At 41.6% G+C, this 16,407-nt stretch overlaps 2 protein-coding genes across 2 annotated transcripts; one reads left to right on the plus strand and one right to left on the minus strand.

Annotated features, from left to right (window-relative positions):
- Positions 1–9,407, plus strand: LOC110005741 (uncharacterized). Its single transcript, XM_020661025.3, has 5 exons — positions 1–100; positions 6,390–6,728; positions 6,818–7,165; positions 7,950–8,052; positions 8,536–9,407. Exons 1-4 carry the CDS (start codon positions 58–60, stop codon positions 8,048–8,050), a joined length of 831 nt encoding a protein of 276 aa, XP_020516681.2. The 5' UTR covers positions 1–57; the 3' UTR covers positions 8,051–8,052; positions 8,536–9,407.
- A 1,341-nt stretch (positions 9,408–10,748) lies between these two features.
- Positions 10,749–16,184, minus strand: LOC109979054 (uncharacterized). The gene is made up of 6 exons (XM_065959007.1): positions 15,811–16,184; positions 15,351–15,680; positions 14,060–14,422; positions 12,393–12,536; positions 12,221–12,267; positions 10,749–12,138 (listed from the first exon to the last, which is right to left on the minus strand). Exons 1-6 carry the CDS (start codon positions 15,869–15,871, stop codon positions 12,007–12,009), a joined length of 1,077 nt encoding a protein of 358 aa, XP_065815079.1. The 5' UTR covers positions 15,872–16,184; the 3' UTR covers positions 10,749–12,006.
- Positions 16,185–16,407: the final 223 nt, after the last annotated feature.

The raw sequence follows: 16,407 nt of genomic DNA on the forward strand, positions 1-16,407 counted from the left end.
AAATCTTCCATTTGGGTCGGAGACTTCAGTTGTGCAAGACGGAGGTGATATACCACAATGATCGGAAGACTGGCTGCTGTGATTCTTCTCAGTACTTTGTGTGAGTATAAACTTTGTCTCCTTTAAGATGAGTATGTTTGTACTCGATAGTTTCATAGAAAGAGAGGGGAAAAAGACTTCAGGTGACTTACATCAGTGGTGTCCAAATTGTTTTCCTTGCGGGCCAAAATTGTCGTGTTAGAATCGCTCGCGGGCCACAGGTTTTGTTTTTAAAATATAGTTGAAAAAATAGTTAGGCTTTGTAGATCAGAATCAAAAGGCTCGCTAAAGAAAACCTTTTCCAATCAAATATTTTGATTTCTTCGTTCTACTTTATTTGTTTTTTTCTCAGAATCAAGCCTGTAACGTGGTTCATTTTTTTGGAAAAGCTTTCTGCATTTAGCTCAGGTCATTAAATGTTAAAAAACAGTCCGCTTGTTTGCAAAAACTGTGCATGAGTTTTTTTTCATGGTTTACAAAAAAGTGTGGAAAATAGTAAAAGCTGTAGATTTAAAAAAACAACAACATACAAGTTACTGAACATTTTCTGTTTTAGGAATATTGTTCAGCCCTTGCTAACATGAAAAAGAAAAATAAGAAAATGTGCCGATCTTAATTGAGGCCTCGGGCCAAAATCTTCTGATTTTTTATTTGAAGTCACGGGCTGCAAAAAATCCCCTCAAGGGGGTCACGTGATGCACGGAGGCGAGAGGACGTAGATTTGTCGTCTCCCCAGCGGGTTGATTCTTAATCAATATTTTACAGTATTTTTTGCCGGTCAACTGATTTCCAAAGTGACGACGGTATTGATAATGTCTGTGGAGAACTTTTTCACGTCGTGTGGGTCGGTTAAAAGGAAAGAAACTCGCAGAAGAGGAAAATTAACTGCTAATGCTATGCCTGTTGCTAGCCAAGATAACGAGCATGGTGACTCCGATGATGCAGCACGAGAGGCTAACTTGACTGACAGAGAGGAGATGAACGTGCAATGAGATGACTTGATAGTGGATCGAGTTACCACCAATATAGCCACAATGCTGGACAGTAAGCTAGCTGCTATACTCAAACCGGTTAACGAGCTCTCTCAGAAATTTGACACCTTATTTGAGAGGATCGGCGCTGTTGAGCAACGGGTTTCGGACCTGGAGGATACAATACCGCTGGTCACACCGCGAGTGGATACTCTGGAGACTGCACTGAGAAGAGCAACGGATCGTATTGAAAGCATGGAGAACCAAAGCCGACGGCAGAATGTGAGAATTGTTGGACTTAAGGAAGGCATGGAGGGAAAGGAGTCGGTGGGCTTCTTTGAAAAATGGATCCCAGAAGTTCTGGGCATATTAGGAGAGCGAATCCAGATCGAGAGAGCCCACCGCACCGGTCCTCCGCTGAGGCTTGGCGGCAAAGATGGTCCGAGAGCTGTTTTGGTGAGGCTACACAACTACACCGACAAGCAGAGAATCTTGTATGCGGCAAGGAACAAGGGCAGGATTAAAGTGGAAGGCCAGGACGTATCTTTCTTCCAGGACTTCTCCGCTGAGGTAGTGAAAAGGAGGAAGGAGTCAGCAAGCGCCCGGAGGAGACTACGTGAGGCTGGTATAAGATACTCATTTGTGTATCCTGCAGTGATTAAAATAACCAACATCAATGGGAAGATGATGTCACTCTCCTGCATGGAAGAAATTAATGACTATATTAAAAAACTGCCAGCTCCATGATGAGCTCGGTAAGGGTACGTACATCATCGCATAGGAGTATGTTGATAAGGTTATTCTAGCTGTGTTGACATTGACCGACCAGGGTTAGATCTTACTATTTGGCTTCTACTGACAACTAGTGGACGAGTCTCCCTTAACATCCGTACACAATAATGAGTCAGTCGTGCCATGTTAAGTTTACGCTGTGAATGCAAATCCTTGAGGAAAACGTCTTTTTGTTAGATGTTATCATTATTGATACTTCTTGTTTTATTGTGGTGGCTTTGATTGCAGATTTACTGGCACCATATTACTACAATCCAGATGGGGAGGATAGTTTGGGTTACCTTTCCTCCTTGTCACCACCCCCCCCCCCCCCAGCTATACTTTTGCAATGCTTGAGTATGACAAGTTTAGACTTCTGTTTGTTTTTTCTTTTGTTTTTTCCCAGTTCCCTTTTGGAACTGGACTGTTCAGGATTCTTAGCGTTAGGTTCAGTTTTTGCTTGGAACCATCTCTGTTCTCTTTTGAAGCTCGCACACGATTTAAAGTCATAGATTGGTTAGGATCATATGAAGCAGTTATTGTTGGAACACAACATACATATACGTTTACCAGTTATAAATGAGTATCAAGATATGTACATGGAATATCCGGGGCTCTAATAATGTTGTTAAGAGTAAATCTGTCCTGAATTCGCTTATAAAAGAAAAGATTCAGGTAACATTTCTACAGGAAATGCATCTAACCGATGAGGAACACAAAAAATATCTTAGGGAATGGGTTGGTCAGGTTCACTTTTCATCTTATTCAACAAATAAGAGGGGTGTGATTATATTACTACACAGAAATCTGCCATTTACTGTTACAGCTTCATTCCAAGATACGGAAGGAAGAATTGTTTTAGTTAAAGGGGTATTCTTTGGAGAAGATGTTATGCTAGGAAATATTTATGCCCCTAATGCTCAAGATGGAGCTTTCTTTGCTCTGTTATTTAGTCAGTTGGCTGAAATGGACTGTCCAAATATGATAATAGGAGGAGATTTTAATTGTAGTTTATCTCCGTCATTGGATAGACTTCCACCTCAAAACAGTCAGTCCAGTAATGCACGGGCAGTCCTGAACATTATTAAGGAATTTGATCTTCTAGATGTGTGGAGGCATTTCAATCATTTGTCAAAAGGCTACACATTTCAATCTCTTCCCCATTCTTCAGCGTCACGTATTGACTATATATTTGTGTCCAAATGTTTATCTCATTTGATAGAACACTCAGATACAGGTCACATCGCTCTCTCAGACCATGCACCTGTCACTATGTTAATGCAACCTCTAAGACCTATTGAACGCTCATTTTCTTGGAAAGTGGATACTTTATTATTCATGGATAGCAACTTTATTACATTTTTGGAAGAACAAACAGACTTATTTTTAGAGTTTAACGATAAAGATGGGGCAGACCCAAGAATTCTGTGGGAGGCATTTAAAGCCTATATGAGAGGTATGATTATTTCATATTCAAGCCGGAAGAAAAAAGAGCGGGTTGCCGAACAAACTAAGATCGAAAATAAAATAAAAAAGCTTGAAGAAAACTACTATAGAACTAAATTAGATGAGGTCTTAACTGAACTAAAGGCAACCAGGATAACGTTGCAGAATCTGATAACAAGAAAAGCAGAAAAGGACATTCTCTTTGCCAAACAAAGACTCTTTGAATTTGGCAACAAACCAAACCGCCTACTAGCACGCCTAGCAAAGAATTCCCCAATAAAGAACTTTATCTCAGCTATACAGGACGAAAATAGTCAACGACAAACAAATAACCTTCGGATTAATGATGCATTTAAAAGGTTCTACAAAAAGTTATATAGTTCTGAAAGCGATGTGAATAAGCTCGAGGAAGGGTTCTTCTTAAACAGTTTGACAATCCCGCAACTATCAGAAGATCAGGCTAATCTTTTGGAAGGCCCCATCTCCTTATTTGAAATCGATACAGCCATATCCTCACTCCAACCCGGGAAGTCGCCCGGGGCGGACGGATTTCCGGTTGAGTTTTTTAAAACACTAAAAGATAAGATTAATAAATTATTACTTAGAGTTTTCAATACATCTATTGAGGACTCAAAACTCCCAGAATCAATGTGTTTGGCCAATATAACACTTATATTAAAGGAAAAGAAAAATCCAGAACTCTGCTCCTCATACCGACCAATCAGTCTACTTGGAGTGGACACAAAAATTTTATCTAAAGTATTGGCTCGCAGGTTAGAACGGGTAATGACTCATATCGTGGGTGCAGATCAGACCGGTTTTATAAAGGATCGAATGTCATGTCACAATACAAGACGCTTATTTAACATCATTCATTATCTCAATCATTGCCAAATTCCTGGAGCAATTATATCGATGGATGCTGAAAAAGCCTTTGATCGGGTTGAATGGGAATACATGTTTGACATTTTGAAGAGATTTGGCTTTCAAACCAACTTTCTAGGCTGGGTGAAACTTCTGTACAAGAAGCCCACAGCTTCTGTCCTGACAAACGGTCTTATTTCAGCATCTTTCAAGTTGTCAAGAGGTACAGCCCAAGGTAGTCCTCTGTCCCCGCTTCTGTTTGCCCTGGCTATAGAGCCGTTCGCAATAGCTATTCGACAAAATATTAATATTAAAGGAACAATGATCGGTACAAAGCAAAACAAGATTATGTTGTATGCAGATGATGTCCTGTTGACCTTAACAGACCCGAGTGTGTCAGTACCTGCTGTCATAGAATGTGTTAAAGAATTTGGACTAATATCTGGATACAAAGTTAATTTTGACAAATCTGAGATAATGCCCCTGGTGAGCGATAGGCGTGTTGAACCTGATTTTGTTAGACCATTTCGCTGGGCCCCTGATCGTTTCAGCTATCTGGGAATAAAAGACACGCCAAAACTCAATCGACTGTATAGTGAAAACATTTATCCGTTGACTAAGCACTTGAAAGAAAATATGATGAGATGGAGGAATCTGCCCATTTCCTTTCTTGGTAGGATCAATCTCATTAAGATGACTATTCTCCCTAAGATAATTTATCCTGTATCTATGCTTTTTGTAATTTTAAGGACAGAAGATATTAGAGATATTAATAAAGCAATATCAGACTTCATTTGGGCAGGAAGGAAACCCAAAATAAAATTAGAGAAGTTACAACTCACTAAAGAAAAAGGTGGGTGGGGTCTACCTAAAGTAGAAAATTATGTTATGTCAATACATGCCAGGATTATTTCTTCATGGGTGGTTGGAAACACTGGGTTGCCTTGGCTTGAAATAGAGGCCATAATGTGTAAACCTTTTCCCCTATAAATTTATTAGACAAACGACTGAAGGAATTACCAATTCTAGTTAAGGACAACTTGTTAATAACCAATATCATAAGGATGTGGAGAAGCTTAAAGGCAATGTTTAAGGAAAACTGTCCCTTGAATGCACTTACAACATTGGTGGACAATCCAGATTTATCAGTGGAGGGGGCAGGGCCTAACTATAAACAGTGGCAGGAAGCAGGCTTAAAAGGAGTACATGATCTTTGCAGTAATGGGATCTTCAAAACGTTTGACTCTCTGAGAGATCAGTACAATATACCTACCAAGGACTTTTACAAATATCTACAAGTCAGGCACTATGTATTGAAGAAGGCAAATACCCTCAATTTCTTTAGTGGTTCGCATATGCTGGAAAGGTTTTTCTTGGATCATACAAAAAATGAACATTTTGTATCAAGGTTTTACTCTGAGCGACAGAATTTGGATGTGGATAAACTTGCTTCCTTAAGAACATCATGGTCGGCGCTGCTGAAGGTGGCTATAGATAAAGATACATGGGAAGAAATTCTGATGTTACCCTCCAAGATTTCAATCTGTAATAGATATAAGGAGATGCAATACAATATCTTGCATAATGTTTATATATCTCCATATGTTTATAGTAAGTTCACAGCAGGAGCTTCCCCAATTTGTTCCAAATGCAAAGCTAATACTGGAACTAGAATGCATTGTCTTTGGGAGTGTGAAAAAATTAAATTATTTTGGAAAGCAGTATGTGGAGAAATAGGCACGGTGATAGGACAACAACTGCCTCCTGGCCCACTTCTATGCCTCCTAGGAAGTCTACCGAACATTTTGAAGGAACATAAGGACGTAATCCAATTTCTTTTAATGTTGGCTAGGAAGGCTGTAATGACAAAATGGGTTGGGGATGAACCCCCTACTGTTCACTTGTGGAAATCGCTGATATCTGATGTTGTGATGTTAGAAAAGTTAAGATACTGTATTAGTGGAAAGACTCATCTCTTTAAAAGGAAATGATAGAAGCTTTGAATCTTCTAAATGTTAAGTGCAACTTATCATAATGATCCCTGAATGATTATCTTGCTAATGTAAAACCTCACTGTTAATCACATGTATACTATACTGGTGGATGCTGAATGTGACTACTGGACCAACTATGCAAATATTTTGCTAAAGTGCACTGAGCTGTTATTGTTTTGTATTTGAAAATCAATTAAAACAAATTTTAAAAAAAGAAAAAAAAGAAAAATCCCCTCAAGGGCCGCAAATGGCCCTCGGGCTGACACACATTTTAAATGTCTCTGATGTTTCTCTCACTCTTCAGCTCAAACCATAAAGATGCCTCAACCGATCTCTGTGACTGTGGTTAAACCGGGTGACACTGTGACTCTGGCATGTTTGTTTACCAAAGATGAAGCTGGATTGTTGAACTGGTACAAGATGAAGTTTGGATTCATGGTCCAAACGGTTGCAGCAGGAAGTTTTGACAAAGTTATCCTAGTAGAGCAATTTGACAACTCAAGATTTACCGTCACCAAGGAGGGTTATCTGAACTTTCTCATCATCAGAAATGTAAGCAAAGAAGATGAAGCAACGTACTTCTGTCAAGTGGGAACTCCGTACACGTTGAAAATAACGAACGGTACAATAGTAGCGGTGAATGGTAAAGTATGCACATTACAGTTTGTTCTTTGTCTGCATCTGTGCCCCAAATATCATGAGCTAATTCCTGCTTCACTGTGACTCACACAGATCATAAAAACCACCAGAACCTGGTCTATGTGAAACAAAGACCGGAGGCGCAGTCGGTCCAGGCGGGCGGCTCAGTGAATCTCCAGTGTTCACTTCTCTCCAAGTCCAAAGAAAACAGAGAGCAGTGTCCAGGTGAACACAGTGTGTACTGGTTCAGAGCTGCAGCAGGAGAAGCTCATCCAGCTGTTATTTACACTCAAAGCCACAGAAGTGAAGAAGAAGAGAAGAGAAGCTGTGTCTACAATCTGTCCAAAACCATACACAACTCGTCTGACGCCGGGACGTACTACTGCGCTGTGCTCACATGTGGACAAATCCTGTTTGGTGAAGGAACTACAGTGAAGACAAGTACGTGTTCACACTTCTTTAATATGAATTCCAATCACTGCAGTTCTCTCATTTAAATCGATGTGGAGTCACTGCTAAGATTCTCTGAAAAGGAAAATGACAAATCAGGTTCTAACGAAACCCTAATTTGCTCAAACTTATATTTAAAGGAGCAGTATATAGCTCTGACACCTAGTTTTTAAAATAGGTACTGCAGTCTAAATTCTAAACATTATAGAGAGCTAGTTTGAGCACGTTTCTGCTCGTGGAGCTTATTAGAAACATGCAGAGGCTTTTTAGGTCGGGTACAATCACTTCTATCTGGACCACTTCTCTTGACCCGCTTCCATCACTGCAACACCTGTTGACCTGATAACTGCTCTCATATCTGAGAAACCGAGGGGTGTCCAAAACGGCTGTATAGGGGTGTCTAAAAACCGCCTACCTTCTCTGGTCCAAACAAATCCAGAGCATTCAGGAGCAGAATCTAAAGTTAGAAGGAGGACATACTGGCTGCTGCATTGTTGTCAGAGAAGCCAGCACTTCAACATAGCATGTTTCCTTAATGATCAGATAGTAAGGTCACTTTATCATTTCACTCACTACACATCTCACTGATTGGACCTTAAAGAGAAAGGGTCATTTGTGTAATAAGGATTTATTAATTAAAGCATTACTTATGAACTTTCTCTTTCCTCCATAAATGTGGGAGCATCTGTGATTAAATTGTACCCTTCTCAACATCATCTCATATATCTTGTAAAGAAAACAGAAGGATTAAATGTCTGCTATCATGTTTTTCCAGAAATTCCTGAACAAGAGTGGGACCCTGTAGTCATTGTCCTTGCAACTCTGTTGGCTCTCTGCGTGATCGTGATCGTCGTCCTCGTTTTCTCAAAAAGCTGAAGGTAAGTTTATTCACACTGTGAAGGTGAATTAAAACCGCTAGCAGTGATGAAGGGCCCTCGCACACCTGTGCATGTCAGGGTGTGTAGCTCATTACACCTATATCAAAAGTTTTACTTTCCCACTGGGATGATGTGTATGAATCTTTGTGCGTTCACGACCATATTAAACACCTAAAATAACTACTTCCTGTTTGATCGAACAACAACAGCTTTTGACGCATGTCTTTGAGCTTGGAGAGGTAGTATGGCCAAGGTCTTAGGATGGTCCACACCAATTTTGAGGGGACTACAGCCTGGTTCAAAAAACAAATAGGTCTGATTAGCTCATGTCTCGATCGGCACACACTTTACGGGGGGGGGGGGGGGGGTGTTTTGATGACTTATCAGTTTTGGATAGACCATTACCGTGTCATGTTCTAAATTGTTTAGAAGTTGTTTTATTGAACGTATGGCGGCACTAATCTTTTTTATCTTTATCTTTAGGATGGTTACCCAGAGGCACTGCTGGATTTCTCCCATTAATGGAAGTCAAATAGAAGAAGAAGAAACACAACGAAGACAACAGCAGCACGTTTGCAGCACCATGACAATGTCTCCGAGCGACTCAGAGAAATCTGTGAAGCCAAAGGAGCATCGTCCAACTTCGTGTTTGATAACGCTGAAATAATAGATAAAAGGTTTTATGTTCATGATTCACTGACTGCATTTTAAAACATTCCTTACATTGAAATTAAAAATGTGTTGGATGTGTCAGATCTTAGGCCGGCAGTAGCTTAGTCTGTAGGGACTTGGGTTGGGAATCGGAGGGTCGCCGGCTCAAGTCCCGGCACGGACCAAGTCCGGGTAGCTGGAGAGGTGCCAGTCCACTTCCTTAGCACTGCCGAGATGCCCTTGAGCAAGGCACCTAACCCCCCCCCACCAGCTCAGGAGCGCCCACTGTGGGCAGCCCCCTCACTCTGAGACCTCTCCATTACTGCATGTCCATAGGATCCTGTTGGTGCATGTGTGTGTATTTCAGCCTATGTTTGTGTAGCATGTTTACTAGACAGAGTGTAAAAAACAAATTTCCCCTCACTGGATCAATAAAGTATAAATTATTATTAGAGAAAATTTAAAATGTCTGTAGCGCTGCAACTAACAAATATTTGTTTGCAATATTTTTTGCAATTTGCCATAATCGTGCAACACAACGAATGAGTAATCAAATTTGTCGCCAACACTTTTATCGATCGGTTGTTGCAGCTCTAGTCTTGTCTGCTTTGTACAAACTGAACATTCATGACTTAACCTTGTGTGAGCATCATACTTCATGTTTCATTAAACCTGTTTGTATCATTAAACTGTCTCTGCATGCACCTCTGTCTCATGAGCATCATTATAAGATTTAAGTTCATTAGGGTTTGATGAAACTTGATGTTGATACAAACTTTGAATTTGAATTTCCCTCGGGATCAATAAAGTATCTATCTATCTATCTAACTGTCTGACCTGTCAGTGCAAGAGTTTAGAAACTACCACATGTGGACATGTCTAACTTTAGGACCTTATGATCTGACTACATCGCTCTGTGGTTAGCGGTTTCCTTTTTTTAGAAGCTGTTGATGAGAGAGTGCTACGCTGACATCTTTGGAAACCTTGATCACCTTTTGACTTAGTCTGACATCTGTGTGGGAGACTTCAGTTGTGCAACAAGGGTGCTGTAGCACAATGGTCGGAAGATTTGCTGCTTTGATTCTTCTCAGTGCTTTGTGTAAGTATAATGTGTAAGACTTTCTGAAACAAATGAGAACATGAAACATTTGAGATCAATGATCTAACCCTGACACGCTTTCTGCTGCCGTCTCATAACATCTGATGTGATTTTTCTCTCCTGTCTTCAGCTCAAACTGTGGACATGCAGCACCAGATCTCTATGACTGTGGTTGAACCTGGTGAGGATTTTAACCTGACATGTTCAATCACCGGTCTGAAAGCCGGATTGTTTTCCGGGGGTTTAAGCTCAAGTTGGTGGTCATGGTCCAAACGTTTGCGGCAGGAAGTTTTGGAAACGTAAAACTTGGAGAACAATTAAAAAAAAAAAAGGTCGTCATGATTACGGTCAACGCGGAGGTCGTTTTAATCGGGGGGGTTTTCATGGGGGAGTAGCAGAAATATCTCCCATGATTCCTAACCACTTGGCGGCCCTTTTTCCTTTCCTCCAGGTCTTGCAACATGTCTGTCTCCCTCCTCCAGGGATTTGGTTCAGTATCCCATCCTTCATCTGAGGCTTCCTCAGCTGACCCGGGGGCTGCAGTACGTACCTGCCTATCCTGAATTCCGGGTACCGTAACAATTAGTTTTGTCTGTTCGGCCAACCTGCTGCTTCTATGCAGTGTTTTCTTCTCCTCCTGCAGGGCCTTGCATTTGTCCTGCAAGGTCTTGAGTTTATCCTGCATTCATTTGAAGTCGTCCCGCAGGATCTGTTTTTCTTCTCGTACCTGGGCTAGCGGTGCCCGGTGTTCCTCATTCTGCAAACACAATTTGCACTGATGGAGGAGAAGAAGTTGGCCTTGAACATCTGAAATTAAGCGCTGTGGTTCCCCAGTTGGATTGGTTATATGCTCAAACACCTCCTTTATTTAATCCCCAGTTTAAAATAAAATGTTGGAGAAAAGACGGAAATCGGACGACATAAATGACAATATTGAAATTCTTTAGAATGCAGAAGCTGTGAATGTTTAATCATGGTGTTTCCTGCTGTCATTTTAAACATATTAACATGTGTGGGGAATAATGCGATCTCTCAAAGGTGTTAAATTCAGACACCGTCACAATCATCCCCAGTTTTTGCCAGGCTTGTTCGCAATGCGTGTACTAACGAGATAAGGTGTAAAAACAGTGTGTGTGTGTGTGTGTGTGTGTGTGTGTGTGTGTGTGTGTGGAGGTCTATTAAAAAGCAGGTCTCTTTCAGTGTTTAATGTATAGATGTATTTAAAATAGTTTGAAACCTTCGTGGTCAAGTTATGGTGACGGCAGCGAGGAAGAAGTGGCACACACAAGCTGTTCACATCTTTGTTTTGTGATTGGCTTCCTGTCTCGTGGTCTCTGTTTCTAGATAAAGAAAGCGACACGTCTTTTATTCTTTCATTACAACCGCACTGCCATTTCTTGTTTCATGGGTTTCATCGCAGAGCATCTCAGCTCGGCTGCCTTTAACCACACACGATGAATACAAAGATAACAAAACCTGTGGGGAAGAAATAAATCATAGACGTTTTAAATACTCCTTTAAACCCACATAATACTTTGTTTCATTTATCACAGGGTTTCCAAATATCACCAATCAATCTTTATTTGTAATGCGACCCATCTAACCGAGACCAAGACATACCCGAGACCAGACCAAGACATTTAGGGATCAAGACTGACACAAGACCAACACCAAACATATCACTAAAACAAAGTGATGGAATATTCGATCAGGACTCTGCATATTTTGTTTTGTTTTGAAATTGACCAGACGCTCTTGTCTGACTTCCTGTCCTGGTCATTCGATTCTGTCCAGCTTGGAGACGGACCACGGCGCTCGCTGTGGAAACATGAGCTTTGACTACAGCGGTGCAGCACTGCCGGATTGTGGTGCACGGACTATGTGGAAGTTGGCAGTAAATGTTATATACAGCTTTATACATTCTTGCAAATATATGCTATAAGTAGGGGGGGTTAGGGGGGCAATAAAACTTCCTCTTTGGGCCCCACTTTGGCCAGGGGCGGCCCTGCTCGTAGCCGTGCTTACTGCTATCACAAAATGCATTTCTTTACTTTCATATAGTCGCTCATGTACAGCACCTGCTTCAAGCCAAACATTTAAACAAACAAAAGAAAAAGAAAAAACCATCATTAACCTTCGGCTTTCAGGATAACATCAGCGATCACACACTGAGCTACATAAAGGCTAACGACCCGTCTAAAAAGCTAATCGAACCCCGGCGCCTTGACAGCGTAGATTCTCTCTCTGTCTTGTTTCACGTCCCTTCTTCCACCATTGCCAGTTTTCACCACGGTAAAGAGGACAGTCGAATAAATCCAGGTGTCTTCATCGTCTCTCTGCGGAAACATTTCATGAATTATGAAGGATTTACAAATATGAATCTCATTTGCTCTTTTTTTTTAAAAAGGTTCATCTCACCTTTAACTTCCTGTTTGTAACATTTTCCTGCAGAGCAGCAGCAGCAGCTACAACATGATAGAAAACAAAGGATTTAAAATAAAGGTCAGGATGCAATGAGTTAATAATCACAGATAGGTTCTAACACTAAAGATAGAACTGCGCTACAGTGACCTAACTCCTCGATGATTACCTGCATCGTTGCAGTTATCACATCTGTGTTTCTTGATGCCGTAGATGAGGAGGGCCATGACGGTCACACTGATGACCAGGACAGCAGACAGCAGACACAGAATGATGGTGTCTTTCATTAACTCAAAGGACCACAAACTGCTGCCTGAAACATTCAAGGAAACACACAATGACAATTAGTCAAAGTTAGAGAAACTATAAATTCAATGAAAGAGGATTTTTTTTTTAGCTCACATTTGATCTGTGTGGGTTGACAGAGATTAGCCTACAAACTTTTGCTATTAGGTGAAATGTCTCTCAAACTCACTCGCAAAACATTTCTACCTGACGGGGATGGCAGTCTTACGGACATAGACATGAGGGTTTAGGTTTTCAACAGTCTCAAGGGCCTTCCAGATGAGATGCAGTGTGGAGTAGGAGGAGGGAGCGCACACAAGCCAAAAGCAACAGCTTACGTTACTAGGTAAACAAACAATAGTTTGGAAAATATCTACTCTTTGGACGCACATTATGTTTTTATGTGTACATTCTTAAGTATAAAGTTCTGACCTTTCTCCTGCTGAGGAGGAGGAGACGAGCAGCGAAAAGAAGAGGGCGTGGCTTCATGAAATCATCAGGGCACGACAGGATGCTTCACGAATATGACACACATTTCTACAATTCTACTACAATTCTACAATTCACTTAGCAGACTCTTTTATCCAAAGCGACGTACATCAGAGAGTAAGAACAACACAAGGAAGGATCTATAAAAAAGGGAACAATGTGAGTAAGAGCAAACGATCAGCTTTGAGTCTGATTGGACACACAGGTGCTGACAGGAAGTGACCAGAGGCAAAGCACAACATTGAGGGCAGTTCTTGAGAGCTCTAATCAGTATAGAAACCATCTTATAAGTCGTCATTATCAAACAAAAACCATCGTCATTACCATCATCATCATCAATAATATGGAAACCATCATCATTAAGTTAGTAGGTATTCATGAAAGAGCTGGGTCTTTAGCTTTTTCTTAAAGGTGCAGAGGGACTCTGCAGATCACATGGAGTTTGGAAGTTCGTTCCACCACCGGGGGGCGACAGAGGAGAAGAGTCTAGTCAGCATTTCTGCTGCTGTTTTAAAACATCGCTGATCTGAATGTTTGAACTCTGAGTGACGTCACCAGTCTGTTCCTGTAGGGGGCGCTGGAGTCCCATCGATGGCGGTCTCCATGCTGGAAATGCTGTCTCAGGCTAACTTTCAGTCAACCTAACGACAGGCTGAGAGCTGGAGCTGAGGCGGGTTTTAAACCTCCTGACAAACCGTTACACCGCGCCCACCTGTCAATCAGGTCAGCTACACGCCTTATTGTGAATAACTCTTATCCTTCATCAAATCAAAACTGATGAGTCATCAAAACATTCACCCCCCGTACAGTGTGTGTCCATCCAGACATGAGCTAATCACACCTATTTGGTTTTTTGAACCAGGCTGTAAACATGTTCATCTCTGCTGTAAAAACAGGCTTTTTAGAATGGATGTGTATGTGACTTCCTGTGCTTCTGCAGCCAGCCTCTAGTGGACACTCTGTCAATTTTGCAGAATAAGATGATTCAAACCTTAAAAGCATTTGAGTCGGCTATAAGAGTAGAATAGTTGACTAACAGAATAATAATATTTTTACCCTCACCTTCCAGTTTGGTTCTGTTGTCAGATAAAACCTCTCCACATGTAGCCATGGCGCAGTAAAACGTGCCATCGTCTGCGGAGCGGGCGTTCTTAGAGAAGTGGTAGATACAGGTCTTTGGAGTCGGATGCTCTTCAGATTTATTGTCACATTTATCACCTCTGTTTCCATCAGTGTACATGATGTTAGCACGTGATTCATCTGATCGCACTCCAATCAGGTGCACGCTGTGCTCACTTGGACAGGTCGTTTTCTGGGAGTCGGAGAGGACTGAACATCGCAGAGTTATCGAGTCTACTGCACGGACAGAGTGAGAAACTGTCGGCCACTGAGCCACAGTGATGTCTGTTATCCTCTCAGCGTTTCCTACAAACACAGAAGATTGTAGAGTGTCAAAGATTGTCCAGATCGTTAAGTTTGAGAAGCAGAGTTGGAACATAAAAATGACAAAAGGAGGTCATAACAATGTTGAAATTGTAAGCGGACAAAGTGTCCTGCTTCTAAAATCAGATCCAATCCAAGTGATTTTATGAAGTACATTTAGAATTAACAACAGGTGACAGAAGAGCTGCACACTCAAACGTAATCAAAACGTGTAAAACGCAGATGTAAAATCAGCAGGACATGAAAAGTTTAAAGGGTTAATAGAAAATAAGAAGGGATAAAAGCAAACGCTCGAGCAGATCAGGGGGAGCCAGACCGTTTAAGATTCATGAGTCAGTATTCAAATCTTAAAATCAGCCGGTGAAGTTAAACTGAAAATGAGTTGGGGGGCCGGTAGCCTCGTGGCACCCCATGTACGAAGGCTATAGTCCTCCAAGCATGCTGCCTGGGTTCGAATGTCATTCCCCACTCTCTCTCTCTCTCTCTCTCTCTCTCTGTCTCTCTCTCTCTCTCTCTGCCTCTGTCTCTCTCTCTCTGTCTCTCTCTCTCTGCCTCTCTGTCTCTCTCTGCCTCTGCCTCTCTTTCTCTCTCTCTCTGTCTCTCTCTCTGTCTCTCTCTCTCTCTCTCTCTCTCTCTCTGCCTCTCTTTCTCTCTCTCTCTCTGTCTCTCTCTCTCTCTCTCTCTCTCTCTCTCTCTCTGTCTCTCTCTCTCTCTGCCTCTCTCTCTCTCTCTCTCTCTCTGTCTCTCTCTCTCTCTGCCTCTCTCTCTCTCTCTCTCTCTCTCTCCACCAATTCTGACTCCATCCACTGTCCTGTCTCCAAAATAAATTTATAATAAAAAGTCTAAAATAAACCTTACTAAGAAAAAAAAGAACAATACATTGAGTATCAAAGAAACAGACATGCTTTACCTTTTATAGACAAATACGTCCCACTCCAATGATCCTTGTTCCAGGTAGAGATGGCACAGTGGTACACCGCCTCGTCCTCCGGCACCGTCTTCAGAATGGTCAGAGAGCACATGGTCGCAGTGAAGTTCACCTCAAATCGGGACGAAGGAAACGATTTTTCAAAATTGGAATTTGCAGCCCCTTTCATCAGAGAAGTGATCAGCACAAGCGTGTCACCGACGCTCTGCTTGTACCACTTCACTCGAGTGTTGCTGTACTCAAAATCAGGCATCGGACACGTCAAAGTGCCGGGTTCCCCGAGTCTAAACGATGTCACTGAGATCAGAGCATCTGGATGAAAAGACAAAGAGAAGCGATCGTTACAACAGGACTTCAGGTACATGTCATACACACGCTCAAGAGAAAGGTGGCAACAATTTTATACCTTTAAGAAATGATTCATATATGTTTTTACACTCACATCCTGGATGAAGAAGAAGAAGAAGAAGAAGAAGGAGAGGTAGAATCGCTGAAAAGCTCATCGTGATGTTTTCGTTGATTTCGATTGCTGAAGAGTGATGAGAGGATTTAAGGGGATGCTGGGCGTCTTAAGGTTCACTTCCTGTCTCGCTGTTCTGCAGAAATCTCACCGCAGAGGTTTTTGTGGTCAGTTGGAATAGAAGAGGGTCTTTTTTCTCTTGTTTGCATCCTCAGTAATCTGATTTTTTACACTAAAGTATCTCAATAAAATAATTTGTACGTTGAGTACTTACATCACCTGTAATATTTCCAACAGTCATCAAAGGAAGAGAAATCTTTTAATTTTAGAGCTGTAATAGGACGTGTGTTGCCATCACCGCTGCCATGACAGACATGACATGTTAACCGTTGCCGTGGAAACAGACCGCTGCATAATGAAGCGTGAGCTGCTACTGAAAGCTGTCGTACTGTCGCTGTTGGAGCTGCTGTGATAAAAACCTCATGTAGATTATACTCGGATACATCAGCTCGTCTGTAACCATGTTCTCTTCATCAGGTCAGTTTCACCTGGTCGTCATGACTACGGTCAACTCAGAGG

Source organism: Labrus bergylta, chromosome 9 (genome assembly GCF_963930695.1).
Source record: "Labrus bergylta chromosome 9, fLabBer1.1, whole genome shotgun sequence".
NCBI classification, from domain to species: domain Eukaryota; kingdom Metazoa; phylum Chordata; class Actinopteri; order Labriformes; family Labridae; genus Labrus; species Labrus bergylta.